A 14,492-nucleotide genomic window follows, 5' to 3' on the forward strand; every position below is an offset into this window, starting at 1 on the left:
GTAAAAGTCATTGAGAATGGTAAGTTAAAATCTGTGATCATTAATTTTCATATTTCTCCTTTTTTTAAGATTTTATTTATTTATTCATGAGAGACACAGAGAGAGGCAAAGACACAGGTAGAGAGAGAAGCAGGCTCCATGCACAGAGCCCAATGTGGCACTTGATCCTGTGACTCTGGGATCACACCCTGAGCCAAAGGCAGACGCTCAACTGCTGAGCCACCCAGGTGCCCCATATTTCTTCTTTTTGAATTGTAAATTTTTGTTTTCTATATTTTGAGGCTAATTATTAGGTACATATATATTCAGAATTATTTTTGCTTACAGGTAAATTAAGTATTTTGTCAAGAAACATCACTGTTTATCTCTAATTTTTTTTTAATTTTTATTTATTTGTGATAGTCACAGAGAGAGAGAGAGAATGAGGCAGAGACACAGGCAGAGGGAGAAGCAGGCTCCATGCACCGGGAGCCCGACGTGGGATTCGATCCCGGGTCTCCAGGATCGCGCCCTGGGCCAAAGGCAGGCGCCAAACCACTGCGCCACCCAGGGATCCCTATCTCTAATTTTTTTAATGACAACTTTGAGCATAGCTTTCTCATACCTGTTTTGGTTAGTATTTAAATGATTTGGTACATTGTATTATTGACCATAGTTCTTCACCCCTTCATTTTCTGTGTCCTTTGCCATGTGACTACTGTTCCTTCTTCTAGAGATAGAATACCTTTCTGAGCTTTGACTTTGGATTAAGTCACATTACTTATTTTAGCCTTGAGATGTTAGTAGCTATAGTGCATACAGAATCTTGAAATGTGTTTGTTCAACTGAACTTGCCCACGCATCTGACATTACTGTAAGAATGTGCCCTAACTGCATAGGTGGGAAATAGAGTAGACTTAGACCTAAATTCCGGTTTGGAGTCTAGACCAGCTCATTCTAAGATGTATAAAAAAGAATAAATTATTTTGTTTTAAGCTACTGAATTAGAGACATTACTATAGCAAAAGTGAACAGCTATAGAAGAAGTAAGCTGTAAGCAGGGTGCTCCAATAGCAAAAAACTAAAATACATAATAGTTTAGAACCAGGAAGCAGGTATTGAGGAGACTCTAATAGGAAGCTGGAAAAATGGCAGGGAAAAAGAAATCAGAAAAATTATGATTCATATAATGGCAAACAGTTGGCAAAAATGTTGCATGGGATAATCTAGCAGAAAATAATTTAATAAACTTACAGAACTCGGGGAGGAGATTTTGAGGAAAAATGTTAAATGCACAAACTATTTCATTTGGTAAGATTCTACAAGAAAGAGATGACTTGAGAAAAGGCATGATCCATTTGCAGGCAAAATTAAAGAGATTATAAATTGCCCAGACATTTCAGATTGGAAAATAAAACATTCTCATCTAATAAAAGCCCTAGCCATTAAGAAACAGCTTGAGGGAAAAGACTAAACCTAGGGCATTGGGTAAAGACCAGATCAAGGATAATGGCTATTGAACATTTTCTTAAGAGCTCTGGAAGAATTAAGATGGTATCTTGCATATCAACAACAAAGGTAAACAAGTTAATTTCTAGAAATACAAAAGGCATAGTCCCACAAAAGTGTGACATCCCCCAAGTATCTGTAATTTAAGTGTAGAGAGAAGGGCAAGTCTCAAATAGAATCAGGGGTTTGGTTTTGGCATACAGAGTTGATTAGAATCAAATATGAAATCCCCGTTTTTTAAGAGAGATGAATCAGTAGAAGCACTGCCCACTTGGAACAAAAGAAATTGTGATATTTTGAGGCAAAAAAGACTTCTGGATACCATTACACACCTTTTAGAATGGAAAAAATCCAAATCAGTGGCAACATCAAATGCTGGTTAGGAGGTAGAGTAACAAGAATTCTCAGTCATTACTGGTGGGAATACAAAACGGGACAGCTACTTTGGAAGACGGGTTAGCAGGTTCCTACAAAACTAAACATACTCTTACCATATGACCCAGTAATCAAACACACTGGTATTTACTGAAAGGACTTACAAACCCATGTCCACACAAAAATCTGTAACATGGATATTTATAGCAGCTGTATTAATAACTGCTAAAACCTGGAAACAACCAAGATGCCCTTCAGTAAGTGAGTACTTTGGTACTTCAACATAATGGAATATTATTCAGCACTAAAAAGAAATGAGCTATCAAGTCAAGAAAAGACATTTAAGGAAGAGCCTTAAATGCATATCACCAAGTAAAAAAAGGCAATCTGCAAAGGCTTCATACATGACGCATGATTCTAACTATATGATATACTAGAAAAGGCAAAATTATGGAGACAGCAATAATATCAGAGGTAGCCAGGGGTTGGGAGAAGGAAGGGATGAATATGTGGAGCATAGAGGACTGTTAGGGCAGTGAAAATACTCCATATGATACTATAATGGTGGATAAATATTATACACTTGTCCAAACTCCCAAAATGTACATCAAGAGTGAAATCTAATGTAAATTATAGACTTTAGGTGATAATGTGTCAGGGCAGGTTCATCAACTATAACAAATGTACCATTTTGGTGGGGGGAGGGATTTTGACAATGGAGGAGATTAGGAGATATGCAGACAATGGGTATAGGAGAACTCTGTACCTTCCTCTCAATCTTTTTGTGAAGCCAAAAAAAAAAAAAAAGAAAAAAGGACTTCTGGGGCAGAGGATTCTAGGAAGATGGTAGAGTAGGAAACATTAACTCATCAGAAATCTGTCTCCTCACCTAGACAACTATTGCACCAATGGAATCTGTCTGATGTAACTATTTTGGAACTCTGGAGTCTATCTGAAGGCTTATAGCTAGGTTTCCAGGGAAGTCTTGGACAGTAAACAGTGATAATCTCTGGGAGCTCTTAATACAGCATCAGCTCCTCACCCCCTACTCCCTAGCCTCATGGCAAGCAACTGTGTACACGATCCTGAAGCAGTTGGTATGCAGCCTGTGAGAATCAAGTGGGAAACCAGACCTTTTCCTTTAAATATTTGGGGATCTGGGCTCTGACTGCTGATTGCTTCTCCTGACAGTGGAAGGAGAGATACAGAGCCAGGCAGCTGTTACTTTAAGTTCATCCACCTCCATCCAAAGTGACTTCCAGGAGATTTAAAGGCTTCACACACGTTTTATCTTCCTGCCTCATTAATGTTTATGTTTTTCTTCTTTTGGAAGCCAGATATTTAAGAAGTAGGATATTGGAAAGCAACTGCATATATAGGGGATTTAGAAAGTCATGGCAAAGGCCCAAAGAAAGGAGAAAGCATAGAATAGATCTAGAAAGACCTCAAGTTTACATCTCAGGCAGATCCTCAGCACAGAATCAGGCTACGAGAACAATAAAAAACAACAATGACAACAACAAAAACAGCATATGGTGGCAAAGAGGGAAAATATGCTTTTGAGCTGCTACATTATATGATTCAGTTTTTGTCTAGTTTTTACATAAAAAATCAAAAGGCATACAAAGAATCAGAATAGTATTTCCCAAAGAAAAACATTAACAGAATACATCACATTAACAGAATGAAGGAAAAAAATTACATGACTATCTCAACTGATGTAGAAAGAGCATTTGACACAATTCAATACCTTTTCATGATAAAAACACTCAATAAACTAGGAATGGAAGGAAAACACCTCAACATAATAAAAGCCACATATGAAAAACACACAGCTAACATTATCCTCAAAGGTCAAAGGCTTGTTTGGAATGAGACAAGGATGTCTATTTTTGCAACTTCCATTCAGCATAGTACTCTAAATTCTAGGCAGAGCAATTAAGCAAGGCATCCAACTTGGAAAGAAGTAAATTTATCTCTATTTGCAGATGATAAGATCTTATATGTAGAAAGCCCTAAAAAATTGGACAAAAACTTTTTAGAATAAGCAAACTGAGCAAAATAGCATGATACAAAATCAACACTCGAACAACTGCATTTGTATACATTAACAACAAGCAACCTGAAAAGGAAATTAAGATAATTCCATTGACAATCCCATCCAAAAGAATAAGATACTTAGAAATTTCAACCAAAAAGGTAAAAGATTTGTACAGTGAAAACTACAAAACATTGGTGAAGGAAATTAAAAATTACTTAAGTAGAAGAATAGGCTATTGTGGATACTATTTAATACTGTTATGATGTCAGTGCTAACCACGGTGATCTACAAATCTGATTAAATCCCCACTGAAATTCCCATGATGCTTTCTGCAGAAATAGAAAAATCCATCCTAAAATCTGTATGAAATCTCATGGGACCCCTAATAGCCAAAAACAATCCTGAAAAAGAATGAAGTTAGAGGACTCACACTTATGATTTCAAAACTTACCAAAGCTATAGTAATCAAAACAGTATGGTGCAGGCATAAAAACAGATAAACAAATGGAATAAAGAGCCCAGATATAAACCCTTGTATACATGGTTGCTATGGACTGAATTGTGTCCCCCCCCCTCCACCCCCCCCCCCCCCCCCCCCCCCCCCCCGCACTCCACAATTCATATTTTAAAACCCTAATTACCCATGTGACTGTGCTGGAGATAAGGCCTTTAAAGAGTGATTAAGGTTAAATGAAGTGACAAAAATGGATCCCTGATCTGTAGACCTAGGGCCCTTACAAGAAAGGAAGAGACACTAAAGGTCTCTCTCTCTCTCTGCCATGTGATAACACAGCAAAAAGCAGCCCTTTGCAAGTCAAAAAGAGAGCTCCTACCAGAATCCAACTATGTTAACACCCGGATACTGGACTTCTACCCTCTAGAACTGTGCTAAATTGATTTCTGTTGTTTAAGCCACATTTAAAACTTAACCCAAAATGGATCAAAGAAACATAAGAACTAAAATTATAAAACTCTTAGAGGAAACATAGGACAAAAATGTTACAAAACTGGGTTTGGTAAAGATTTCTTGGAATGATGCTTAAGGCACAGGCAATAAAAAGCAAAACTGGACTTAATGAAAATTAAAAACATGCATCAAAGGACACTATCAATAGAATAAAACTATAACCCACAGGAGAAAATATCTGAAAATCACATATCCAATAGGAATTAAAATCAGAATATATAGTGTCCTCATATATTATTCTTATTGTGAAATCTGCGTCTAAAACCCCCATCATCTAAATCACCTGTATAAGTCTCTTTGTATTGGGTGTTGTTTCTCTTGTTTTTTTATCATGCAGTTTTATCTTTTGTGCCTATTTTCTATTTTGACTGAACACCAGTAAGTGTTCCTCTATAGAAATTTCTGGGAGTGGATAACTCCAGTAGTAATTCTGTATTACCTAAACCAGATCAAGATTTGAAATTATTTAAAATTGGTTTTCAGGGGCATCTCAGTGACTCAGTCAGTTAAGCATCTGCTTTGGGCTCAGGTCATGATCCCAGGATCCTGGGATGTCAGGCTCCCTGCTCAGCAGAGTCTGCTCCTCCCTCTCCCTTTGCTGCTCCCCCTGCTTGTGCCCTCTGTGTCAAATAAATAAATAAAATCTCTTTAAAAATAAATAAAATTGGTTTTCAGTCTCTGGCTAGGCTGGTCTATTTCAGGTTCATCCTTCCTCTGAGATTTTATCAGGTATTATCCCCCTCTTTGGGGGCCTTGAACTCTAGTTTTTCCCACAGACTTCATGATTGTGAGTATCGCAGGCTTTTAGCCATCTTTATTGGAAATGGCAGATACTCAGATCTACAAGAAATGGCAGAAACCTCTAAGGGAAAAACACCTCTAAATGCCAGACTCATCTCTCTTGAATGTCCTCCTAGTTGGTCTCATAGGTTCTCACTATACTGTTAGTTACAAGGCCTCAAACAGATTTTTGTTTCTATTTCAAAAAAACCACTTTCCTAATTGCTCTCAGTAGGAGAGATGGTTCAAATTGCTTAGTTTAACATTATTACTAGAAGCTAAACTCCATACTCACTTACTTTTTAAAAGGATATTTATTTGTCAAAGTAAACTTCCATAAACTGGCCTGCAGATCATTTATATAAGAATTATCTAGGGTGCCTGGGTGGCTCAGTTAAGTGTCTACCATCTGCCTTCAGCTCAGGTCCTAGAATTCAGCCTGAGTGGGGCTCCCTGCTCAGCTGGGCATCTGCTTCTCCTTCTCTCTCTGCCCTCCACCTCATGCTTTCTCTCTTACTCAAATAAAATCTTTTTAAAAAAATGTTTAAATGCAATTCCTAAATTCTCTCTCCAATCTAGCTGAGTCAGAACTGCATTTTTAACCAGCATCCTGGTTCACCGAGTACCCATCTGTATATAAAAATAAGTAACTGGGGCAGCCCAGGTGGCTCAGCAGTTTAGCTCCACCTTTGGCCCAGGGCCTGATTCTGGAGACCTGGGATCGAGTCCCATGTCAGGCTCCCTGCATGGAGCCTGCTTCTCCCTCTGCCAATGTCTCTGCCTCTCTCTCTGTGTCTCTCATGAACAAATAAATAAAATCTTTTTTAAAAAATTAAGTAACTGGAGGGGCTCAGTGAAAAAAAAAAAAAGTGTTAGACTTTTGATTTTGGCTCCGGTCCTGATTTCAGGGTCGTCAGATCAAGCCCTGCACTGGGCTCTGCACTCAGCAGAGTATCTGCTTCTCTCCTTCCTCTGCGCCTCTTCTTGCTCATGCTTTCTCTAAAATAAATTAAAAATAAATAAATAAGTGGAGAGATACTCTTTTTTATTTAATGATAATTGACCACTCAGTCATAAAGTTACTACTTTACAGAAAAGTTAATGGGAATACTTGTCTTCTAAACAAAAAATCCTAGTATACTTGCATTTTAAAATGTAATTAGGTAGGGGTACCTGGGTGGCTCAGTCAGTTAGGTGGCTGCCTTCTACTCAGGTCATGATCTCATAGGTTCTGAGACTGAGCCCCCAGTCAGACTCCTTGCTCAGCAGGGAATCTGCTTCTCCCTCTGCCTTTCCCCTGCTCCCCAGCTCATGCTTACTCTCAAATAAATGATAAAATTTCAAAACATACATTAACTTCATGATCCTGTATTTAAATATAATGTTGGGCAGCCCGGGTGGCTCAGGGGTTTAGTGCCGCCTTCAGCCCTGGACCTGATCCTGGAGTCCCTTGCAGGGAGCCTGCTTCTCCCTCTGCCTGTGTCTCTGCCGCTGTCTCTCTGTGTCTCTCATGAATAAATAAATAAAAATCTTAAATATATATATATACACATATATAACTGTTATTTTCCTTTTTTTAGTTTAGTTATTTTTAAGTAATCTCTATACCCAATATGGGGCTCACACTCACAACTTTGAGATCAAAAGTCACATACTCTTCTAAGCCAACCAGGCACCCCATGTACACTGTTACTTTAAAACATTATTAGGGGAATCCCTGGGTGGCTCAGCAGTTTGGCGCCTGCCTTTGGCCCAGGCCACGATCCTGGAGACCTGGGATCTAGTCCCATGTTGGGCTCCCGGCATGGAGCCTGCTTCTCCCTCTGCCTGTGTGTCTGCCTCTCTCTCTCTATGTCTATGATGAATAAATAAAATCTTTTAAAAAATAATAAATAGGGATCCCTGGGTGGCGCAGCGGTTTGGCGCCTGCCTTTGGCCCAGGGCACGATCCTGGAGACCCGGGATCGAATCCCACGTCGGGCTCCCGGTGCATGGAGCCTGCTTCTCCCTCTGCCTGTGTCTCTGCCTCTCTCTCTCTCTCTCTGTGACTATCATAAATAAATAAAAATTAAAAAAATAAAAATAATAAAAATAATAAAAAACAATAAATAAAAAATAAATAAATAAATAAATAAAACATTATTAGGAGATCTATATAAGATATGAAATGTAAAGAACCAAATCAAAAAAAAAACTCATCTTATTAATAAGATCAAGATGTGTTAGGGACGACTGGGTGGCTCAGTGGTTGAATGCCTGTCTTCGGCTCAGGGCCTGATCCCAGAGTCCTGGGATCAAGTCCTGCATCGGATTCCCTGTATGGAGCCTGTTTCTCTCTCTGCCTGTGTCTCTGCCTCTCTCCGTGTCTCTCATGAATAAATAAATAAAATCTTAAAAAAAAAAAGAAAAGAAATGGGAAATAATTTTATTTTCTCACATACATAACCCCTAGTGGCATGTTAGATAGCTTATATTCATCCATGAAATTTCAAATGTTTATAGCCCCTTCTCATTTTACAAAACTCAAATCTAGTTTTTTTTAGTCAAGCCACACATATTAACTTCTATTAAACTTGACTTTAAAAAAAAATGAACTTGACTTTAATGTCTAAAAATATAGTCTTATTAATTTCCTTTTATTAATATCTTCAAAATGCAACACAATCTTCTTGGGTAGTCCTACCAAAAGGAACAGAAATATATAATTGTATTCCTTTCAACTATATACTAGCTTTTATATGATTATTGCTTTACCAAGTAGGAACATTTTAATCAATTTTTTATTTCCCTATTATTTGTTTCTACCTATTCCTTAGTCAACTTCACAAATATTCTGCACAGTCTTTGATCTTTTAACCTAGTCTAACCACAGTGTCTCCCAGCATGTTATTCACCCTCTTAGATTCTTCATCTCTGATAAAAAGGTGACCTTCAGGGGATCCCTGGGTGGCTCAGCGGTTTGGTGCCTGCCTTTGACCCAGGGCGCGATTCTGGAGTCCCGGGATCGAGTCCCACGTCGGTCTCCTGGCATGGAGCCTGCCTCTCTCTCTCTCTCTATGTCTATCATAAGTAAATAAGTAAAATTTTTTTTTTTAAAAAAAGGTGACCTTCAATTGTGCTATCCAATCATCATTGGATTTTGAGTCATGATTTAGTCTGCCTCTTAAAATCAATGTGTTTTTTTTTTCTTTTTCCTGTCCTGTAACAGACTTTTAGTAAAACTTTGGTAAAACTTTCAATAAAATATTTTACAAAACCCAAATCCAGACTGTATGTTACTAGGGAAAAACAAAGCCAAAAAAAACCCAAATAAACAAGGTTAAAAGAGAACCTACCCACTCAGGGATTTGGGGACCATATTGATGGTCAAATCAAATTATTTAAGCCAAGTATATTTTGTCTGACATAAACTTTAAGAATTGGCTTTTTATTTGATTCTGAATTCTAAATATAATTATATCATGCTCTACTATTCTCTACCTCCAAAATATTACTCAAGTCCATAAATTAGCCATTTCTGAGAATTTATAGCACTGAGTTTAATAATGACAATGTATGTTTAAAAATATATGTCTGTGTTGCTTAATTTAACACACATTTTAAATTATGTACATAATTTTCTTCTACATTCTGGTACTCCCATTCTTATTCCAGTCCAATTTATCTTTCTCGATATTAAAGTCTGGGAATCTGTCCATTAGTTCCTCTCATGCAAAGATTTTATTACTCAACCATATCTGAAGGACTGCTTTCATCAAGATTTCTAGTAATAGGCTCTCCCTGTCCTTATGAAAATAACCTTCAATGTGGAGAGCTACAGTGTGAAGAACATTAATGAGTTCATGACTGGTACTCTTTCCTAGTTATGGTGTGAGTTAGGTGTGAAGACATACTGCCAGGGTGAAGATGGGGGTTCAAAAATGAAATCATTATTACTAAGTGAAAAATAATTGATATTTAATTTGGCAGAACTTCATGCCTGAGGGGCAGTTAATTTTAATGTATTTGGTTCCAACTTTAATGGAAATATTAAGAGAAAAATCTTATGGGAATAAGGTTAAAATCAATAAGTGTTAGGAAAACCTTAGAACACATTAGAAACAAACCCGTTGCTATAATCATAAAATCTCAGATGTTTCTCCTGTTTTCTCTTTTAGGCTCAAAAAGAGGCTAAAATTTGAATTAAGGGCTTAGAAGATTTTTTTCTCGTCTTTGTAAAATTGAGTAGATAAAAGGACATGGAGAGAAACAGGACTGTTTGACAATCCTTCTCCTATGATACCACCCCAAACATAAAAAGATCTAAATGGTAGCTCACCAAATAATGTCTGCATAAAAAGAATAAAAACAAGTCTGCATAAACACTTTAGGAATTTTAATTATACTTTTTGTTTGCTGCATATTTTTTCCTTTGTTCAGGGACTTGCAATGGGAAAGGAAGCTGTGCCCCAAGAAAATTCCCAGAATGCACCATGATTTGTGCTGCATTTGAAGCCTCTGCTTATTAAGGACACCTATGAGTTTCTTCTTTGTTTTTTAAGAGGACAGAACCCAGTAATAACTCAAATGCTCAGACCTCTCCCCAGACATCATTTTTCTAACAGTCCAAGAGGAGCTGATTCAAGGTCAGAGGTCATAGGCTGTGCTCCCATTTGCCAGCTGGCAGTAAGCTCCAAGGACAGAGGGTGCAAGAAGCGTGACGATTCCTGAAGATGCTCATTCACAAAGCACTGAGAATATCCCCACGGATACCTCAGAAATACTCATTTTATGTCAGTTTGGTGGGTTGGAGAAAAGGGGGTCAATTTTCTGGGATAGCTTTGCAGAGCTTCACATCTCTGATCTCATCTCACTGAAGCTGACTTTATTTTACAATAACACAATAAAGTCTAAGAGAGGATAAAAAGTTTCTATTATAAACATTATCTGCCCTGTGACTCAGAACAGAGCTATACTGACTAAAAGGCAAATATCTGGAAACCTCAGTTGAGAGAAACAGTGGCTAGTATGAACATTCTATCTAGAATGACAAGAAAATTTCCAGACAGAGGGAAATCAGGATATTGAAATGTTGATCTACAGTAATTTGGGGTGAGTTCTTTCCTCAAACTTATTCTTGAGTTTTTGTGCACTGGTCCCATACCACATTCAGAATTTGACTGTTTTTTTCTTTTCCTAAATGGCTAAACTGAGATGCTGTGTGTAAGAAATGGAAAGTGACAAGATATGACCGAAGCATTGGAAATCAATCCAAACTAAATGTGCTTCTTAACTATAAGTGAACAGTTGAAAACAATCCTCTTTTATAGCCATGGAGATAAATACTCTGTTTTTATTAGGAAAAAATTGCTTTGGACTGAATAAAGTCATTTGATTAACAAGTCAAAGCAGATGGTTTATTGATGTTTCAGAAAGGAGTTTACAAGGTCTAGTGAAAAAAGAGACCTAGCTCTGAATTAACAAATTACCCTGGTATATAGGACATTGACAGTTCACTGTTAATAGATTTATGGGCTACTGCTGGGTGTTTCATCCCTATTTGGTTTATTATGATAAAATATTGGGGCATGGGTAACCTATAGCCTTATTGCAATATACCATATTGACCTTTGAACTTTAGGACCTGACAGCAAAACTATGTATTAGATTTTTAATTTGTCTTAATCTAACAGGATCAACATCAGTGTTGTGTGGTTTATTTTGAAGAGGCCATTCAGTGTAACTAACACATGGCATACTGGCTTGGGATTTGCTAGAACTCAATAAATTAGCTCTCAGAGGTTATAAGAGTCACATGTTAAGATCCAGAAGTCACTGGTGAAATGGCATGTGGTTTGAGTAAAGAAAGTATCTGTAAGGAATCTCACTCTTCAACTTGGAAATATTTTTTGTCTCTCTGGAAATTTCAGAATCTTTGTATTTGACAGTGCATCTTCTGACTTCAATAAATTTTTTATTTCTGGAAGTTCTTCTTTTTTTTTTTCAATCTGCCTGGATATCTGTCTGTTCTCTTTTCCATTTCTTTTGTATCTTTAAATGTTTAGAACAGTTATTTTATAGTCTTTATTTGAGAATGCTATTATTGAGAATTCTTGGGCGTCAACACTGCTAGTTTGTGTCCTAAATTTGGGTTACTGAGTTCATTTTTTTTTTTTAATTTTTATTTTATTTTATGATAGGCACACAGTGAGAGAGAGAGAGAGAGAGGCAGAGACACAGGCAGAGGGAGAAGCAGGCTCCATGCACTGGGAGCCCGACGTGGGATTCGATCCCGGGTCTCCAGGATCGCGCCCTGGGCCAAAGGCAGGCGCTAAACCGCTGCGCCACCCAGGGATCCCTACTGAGTTAATTTTTTTTTTTTTGTTTTTTTTTTTTGAGTTCATTTTTAAGTGAGGTTATATTTGTGGGAATCCTTGAATGAAGTTATGTATCCCCAAAATTGTTGCTTTCATTTCTTATAGATGCTGTCTGGATCTTTCCAGCCCACGGTGATTATTATTATTATCATTATTATTATTTTTTAGCCCAGGTTGGTTTTTATGTCTGTTTCTGAGTTTAGGAATTCCTGAACCACGTAGACAAGGTAAATCTGACCCCAAACAGGAATGGGGGCAGGCCTCGGGCTGTGGATACACAAAGGAAACTAGATATTTCATTTCTCTGTCTCTCTATTAACCCCCACCCCCTTAATCCAGAGCCCAGGGCTAGAGAGACAAGTTTTCTTGAGTTCTTACTGTCCCATTGGGAAGATTTTTTTTTTTTTTTTTTTTAGTTCTGCCCTTTTACTTGGGACATAGTCTTTGGAGGACTTTGAATTTCAGCTACAATTGTGTGCCTTTCACAGCTCCAAGTCCAACATGGTAGGTTAAAACCACAGACCCTTGGATACTGAGACCAGCAAATTCCTACAGGCAGCTGCAGCTATTAACTCACACTCAATTTCTTTATCATCTTAATTTTAGGCTACTGTGAAATAATTTTCCTTTCTTGTTTTTTTCTCTGTTACCTCAGTTATACATTCAAAAATATTTTTAAAATAGCTTATGCTGAAATATTTGATAGCAATTTTCAGGTTGACAAATTCACCAAACTGTTAGGACTGAGTAGTCAGAACTCATTTTAGAAATGCTCCTTTTCACACAAATGAATTAAGTAGATGCAGGAAGGAATCTAAGGCTTAAAATTTATCCTATCAACATAATACATTTCATGAATGACCTGATTTATTGCATTAGCCTATATATTTCATCATTGCTTGTTTCTTCTATTCGGTCTGTTTTCTATATTCTGGATGTAGGGTTCAATATTTTGGGACAGCACATGGAATGACACATGAATAGCTCTTTAGAAAACTACCATGTTTGAAATACAGGGACTGCTTTAACTGGCTAGTTTTATTTAAATTATCATTAAACTTTCATGATATAATAAACATTTAGCCTGACATGGTTATTTTCAAAGGGATTTTACATGGATCATTCCAAAAACTGGAAACCATTGTATTGAATAAGCTCACAAATACCTTCCAGAAATCTGCAGGCCTTAAAACATTTCTGCTTTTCCAGAGAAGCAATCACCAACCAATGAATACAACTAATGCTTCACTCTTCTGTGGTTCCTACATTCCCTGCTGCCATCATATTGGATGCAACACGCTTCAGCCTAATGTGTATTGACACTACAGATTAACTAAAATACAATGAAAAAGAACTGGTAAAAGTCTGAAAGTTATAATTTTGATAGGTATCTATACTCCTTCCAGATAAAAGGAAGGTTAAAATGGGGATGAGGAATAAGTCAACAATAAAAAAAGAAAAATATTGATGAAATAATACTGTAGGTTTTCTCCAAAGTCATGGACATCTTCCAGAAATTAGGTTAATCTTATAGCATGTTATTTAATATAAAATATTTAAATTACTTTTCTTACTCTGTGTTTTTGGAATAATACTTATTACAAATAAGAGAGTGGAATCACTTAGTGATTAAGTAATTCAAGGGCTCTATAAAAACTATTTTTGAGGTATAGGCAATAAAATCATTGTTACTTGGTTCACATGGAGAATGGTGATTGCATCAATGACATTTTTCTCATCTCTTCATTCAATCTTAAAACTTTCCTTTGAGCATTCCATGGATAGAGGAAAGGATCCATTTAACAAAAATATTATTTTAAATTTTAGTTTTGTAAAGATAGGAGCAAGATTATTGAACTGAATGGAAACAGTGGTACATAGATATTTCTATCCTTGCCCATTTAATTATATCAAAGGACTTTTACTTAGTAACTCAACTTGTTATTTGGATTTGGGGTTCTTATTTAATTTTGACACTCAGACTCATTATCTGATGATTTCTGTTTATGGTTCAGAGTCTCTCCTTCAAAAACACACGCACACACGCACACACACACACACACACACTCTGCATACTTTATACTGAAGCTAACATTCAATTCCACCATTCTGTAAACTTATTATTTTCTGCTCTGCTCCAAAAAAAAAAAAAAAAAAGATTAAGACTAAAAGAAGGGCCATTTAAAGAAGATGTCTAAGATATTTTAACACATTATTCTGAAGCTAGAGGAAGCAATGGAACAGAAGAGTAGTTCTGCCTCTTAAAAGTTATACACTATTAACTCTGATACAAGAAGAAAAAGTTCTAGATTTTGATAAATTATGTAAAAGAATATGAATTAGATGGCATTTTCCATAGGAATTTAAGAGAAAAAGGCAGAGTTATTCTGAATTGATGAAAGGGAAAATATCTGAAATCAGAGAATATGCCTTTATTTGCACCAAATTTTAGTTTTGCAGTGGTGCCAAATGATATCTGCATCCG

The 14,492-nt window shown here is 36.8% G+C and overlaps 1 protein-coding gene and 1 long non-coding RNA gene across 6 annotated transcripts in view; one reads left to right on the top strand and one right to left on the bottom strand.

Moving 5' to 3' along the window:
* The window catches only part of LOC144308513 (uncharacterized), a 137,492-nt gene that overhangs the window by 100,385 nt on the left and 22,615 nt on the right, over positions 1-14,492 (bottom strand). The window lies entirely within an intron of this gene.
* Positions 1-14,492, top strand: part of LOC144308469 (uncharacterized) — a 329,585-nt gene that overhangs the window by 27,992 nt on the left and 287,101 nt on the right. For all 3 annotated transcript variants that reach the window (XM_077889042.1, XM_077889051.1, XM_077889061.1), the window contains exon 3: positions 9,809-10,742. In XM_077889042.1, coding sequence (XP_077745168.1) covers positions 10,720-10,742 — 23 coding nt within the window. In that variant the 5' untranslated portion in view covers positions 9,809-10,719. The remainder of the gene's footprint in view (positions 1-9,808; positions 10,743-14,492) is intronic.

Source organism: Canis aureus, chromosome 3 (assembly GCF_053574225.1).
Source record: "Canis aureus isolate CA01 chromosome 3, VMU_Caureus_v.1.0, whole genome shotgun sequence".
NCBI lineage: Eukaryota > Metazoa > Chordata > Mammalia > Carnivora > Canidae > Canis > Canis aureus.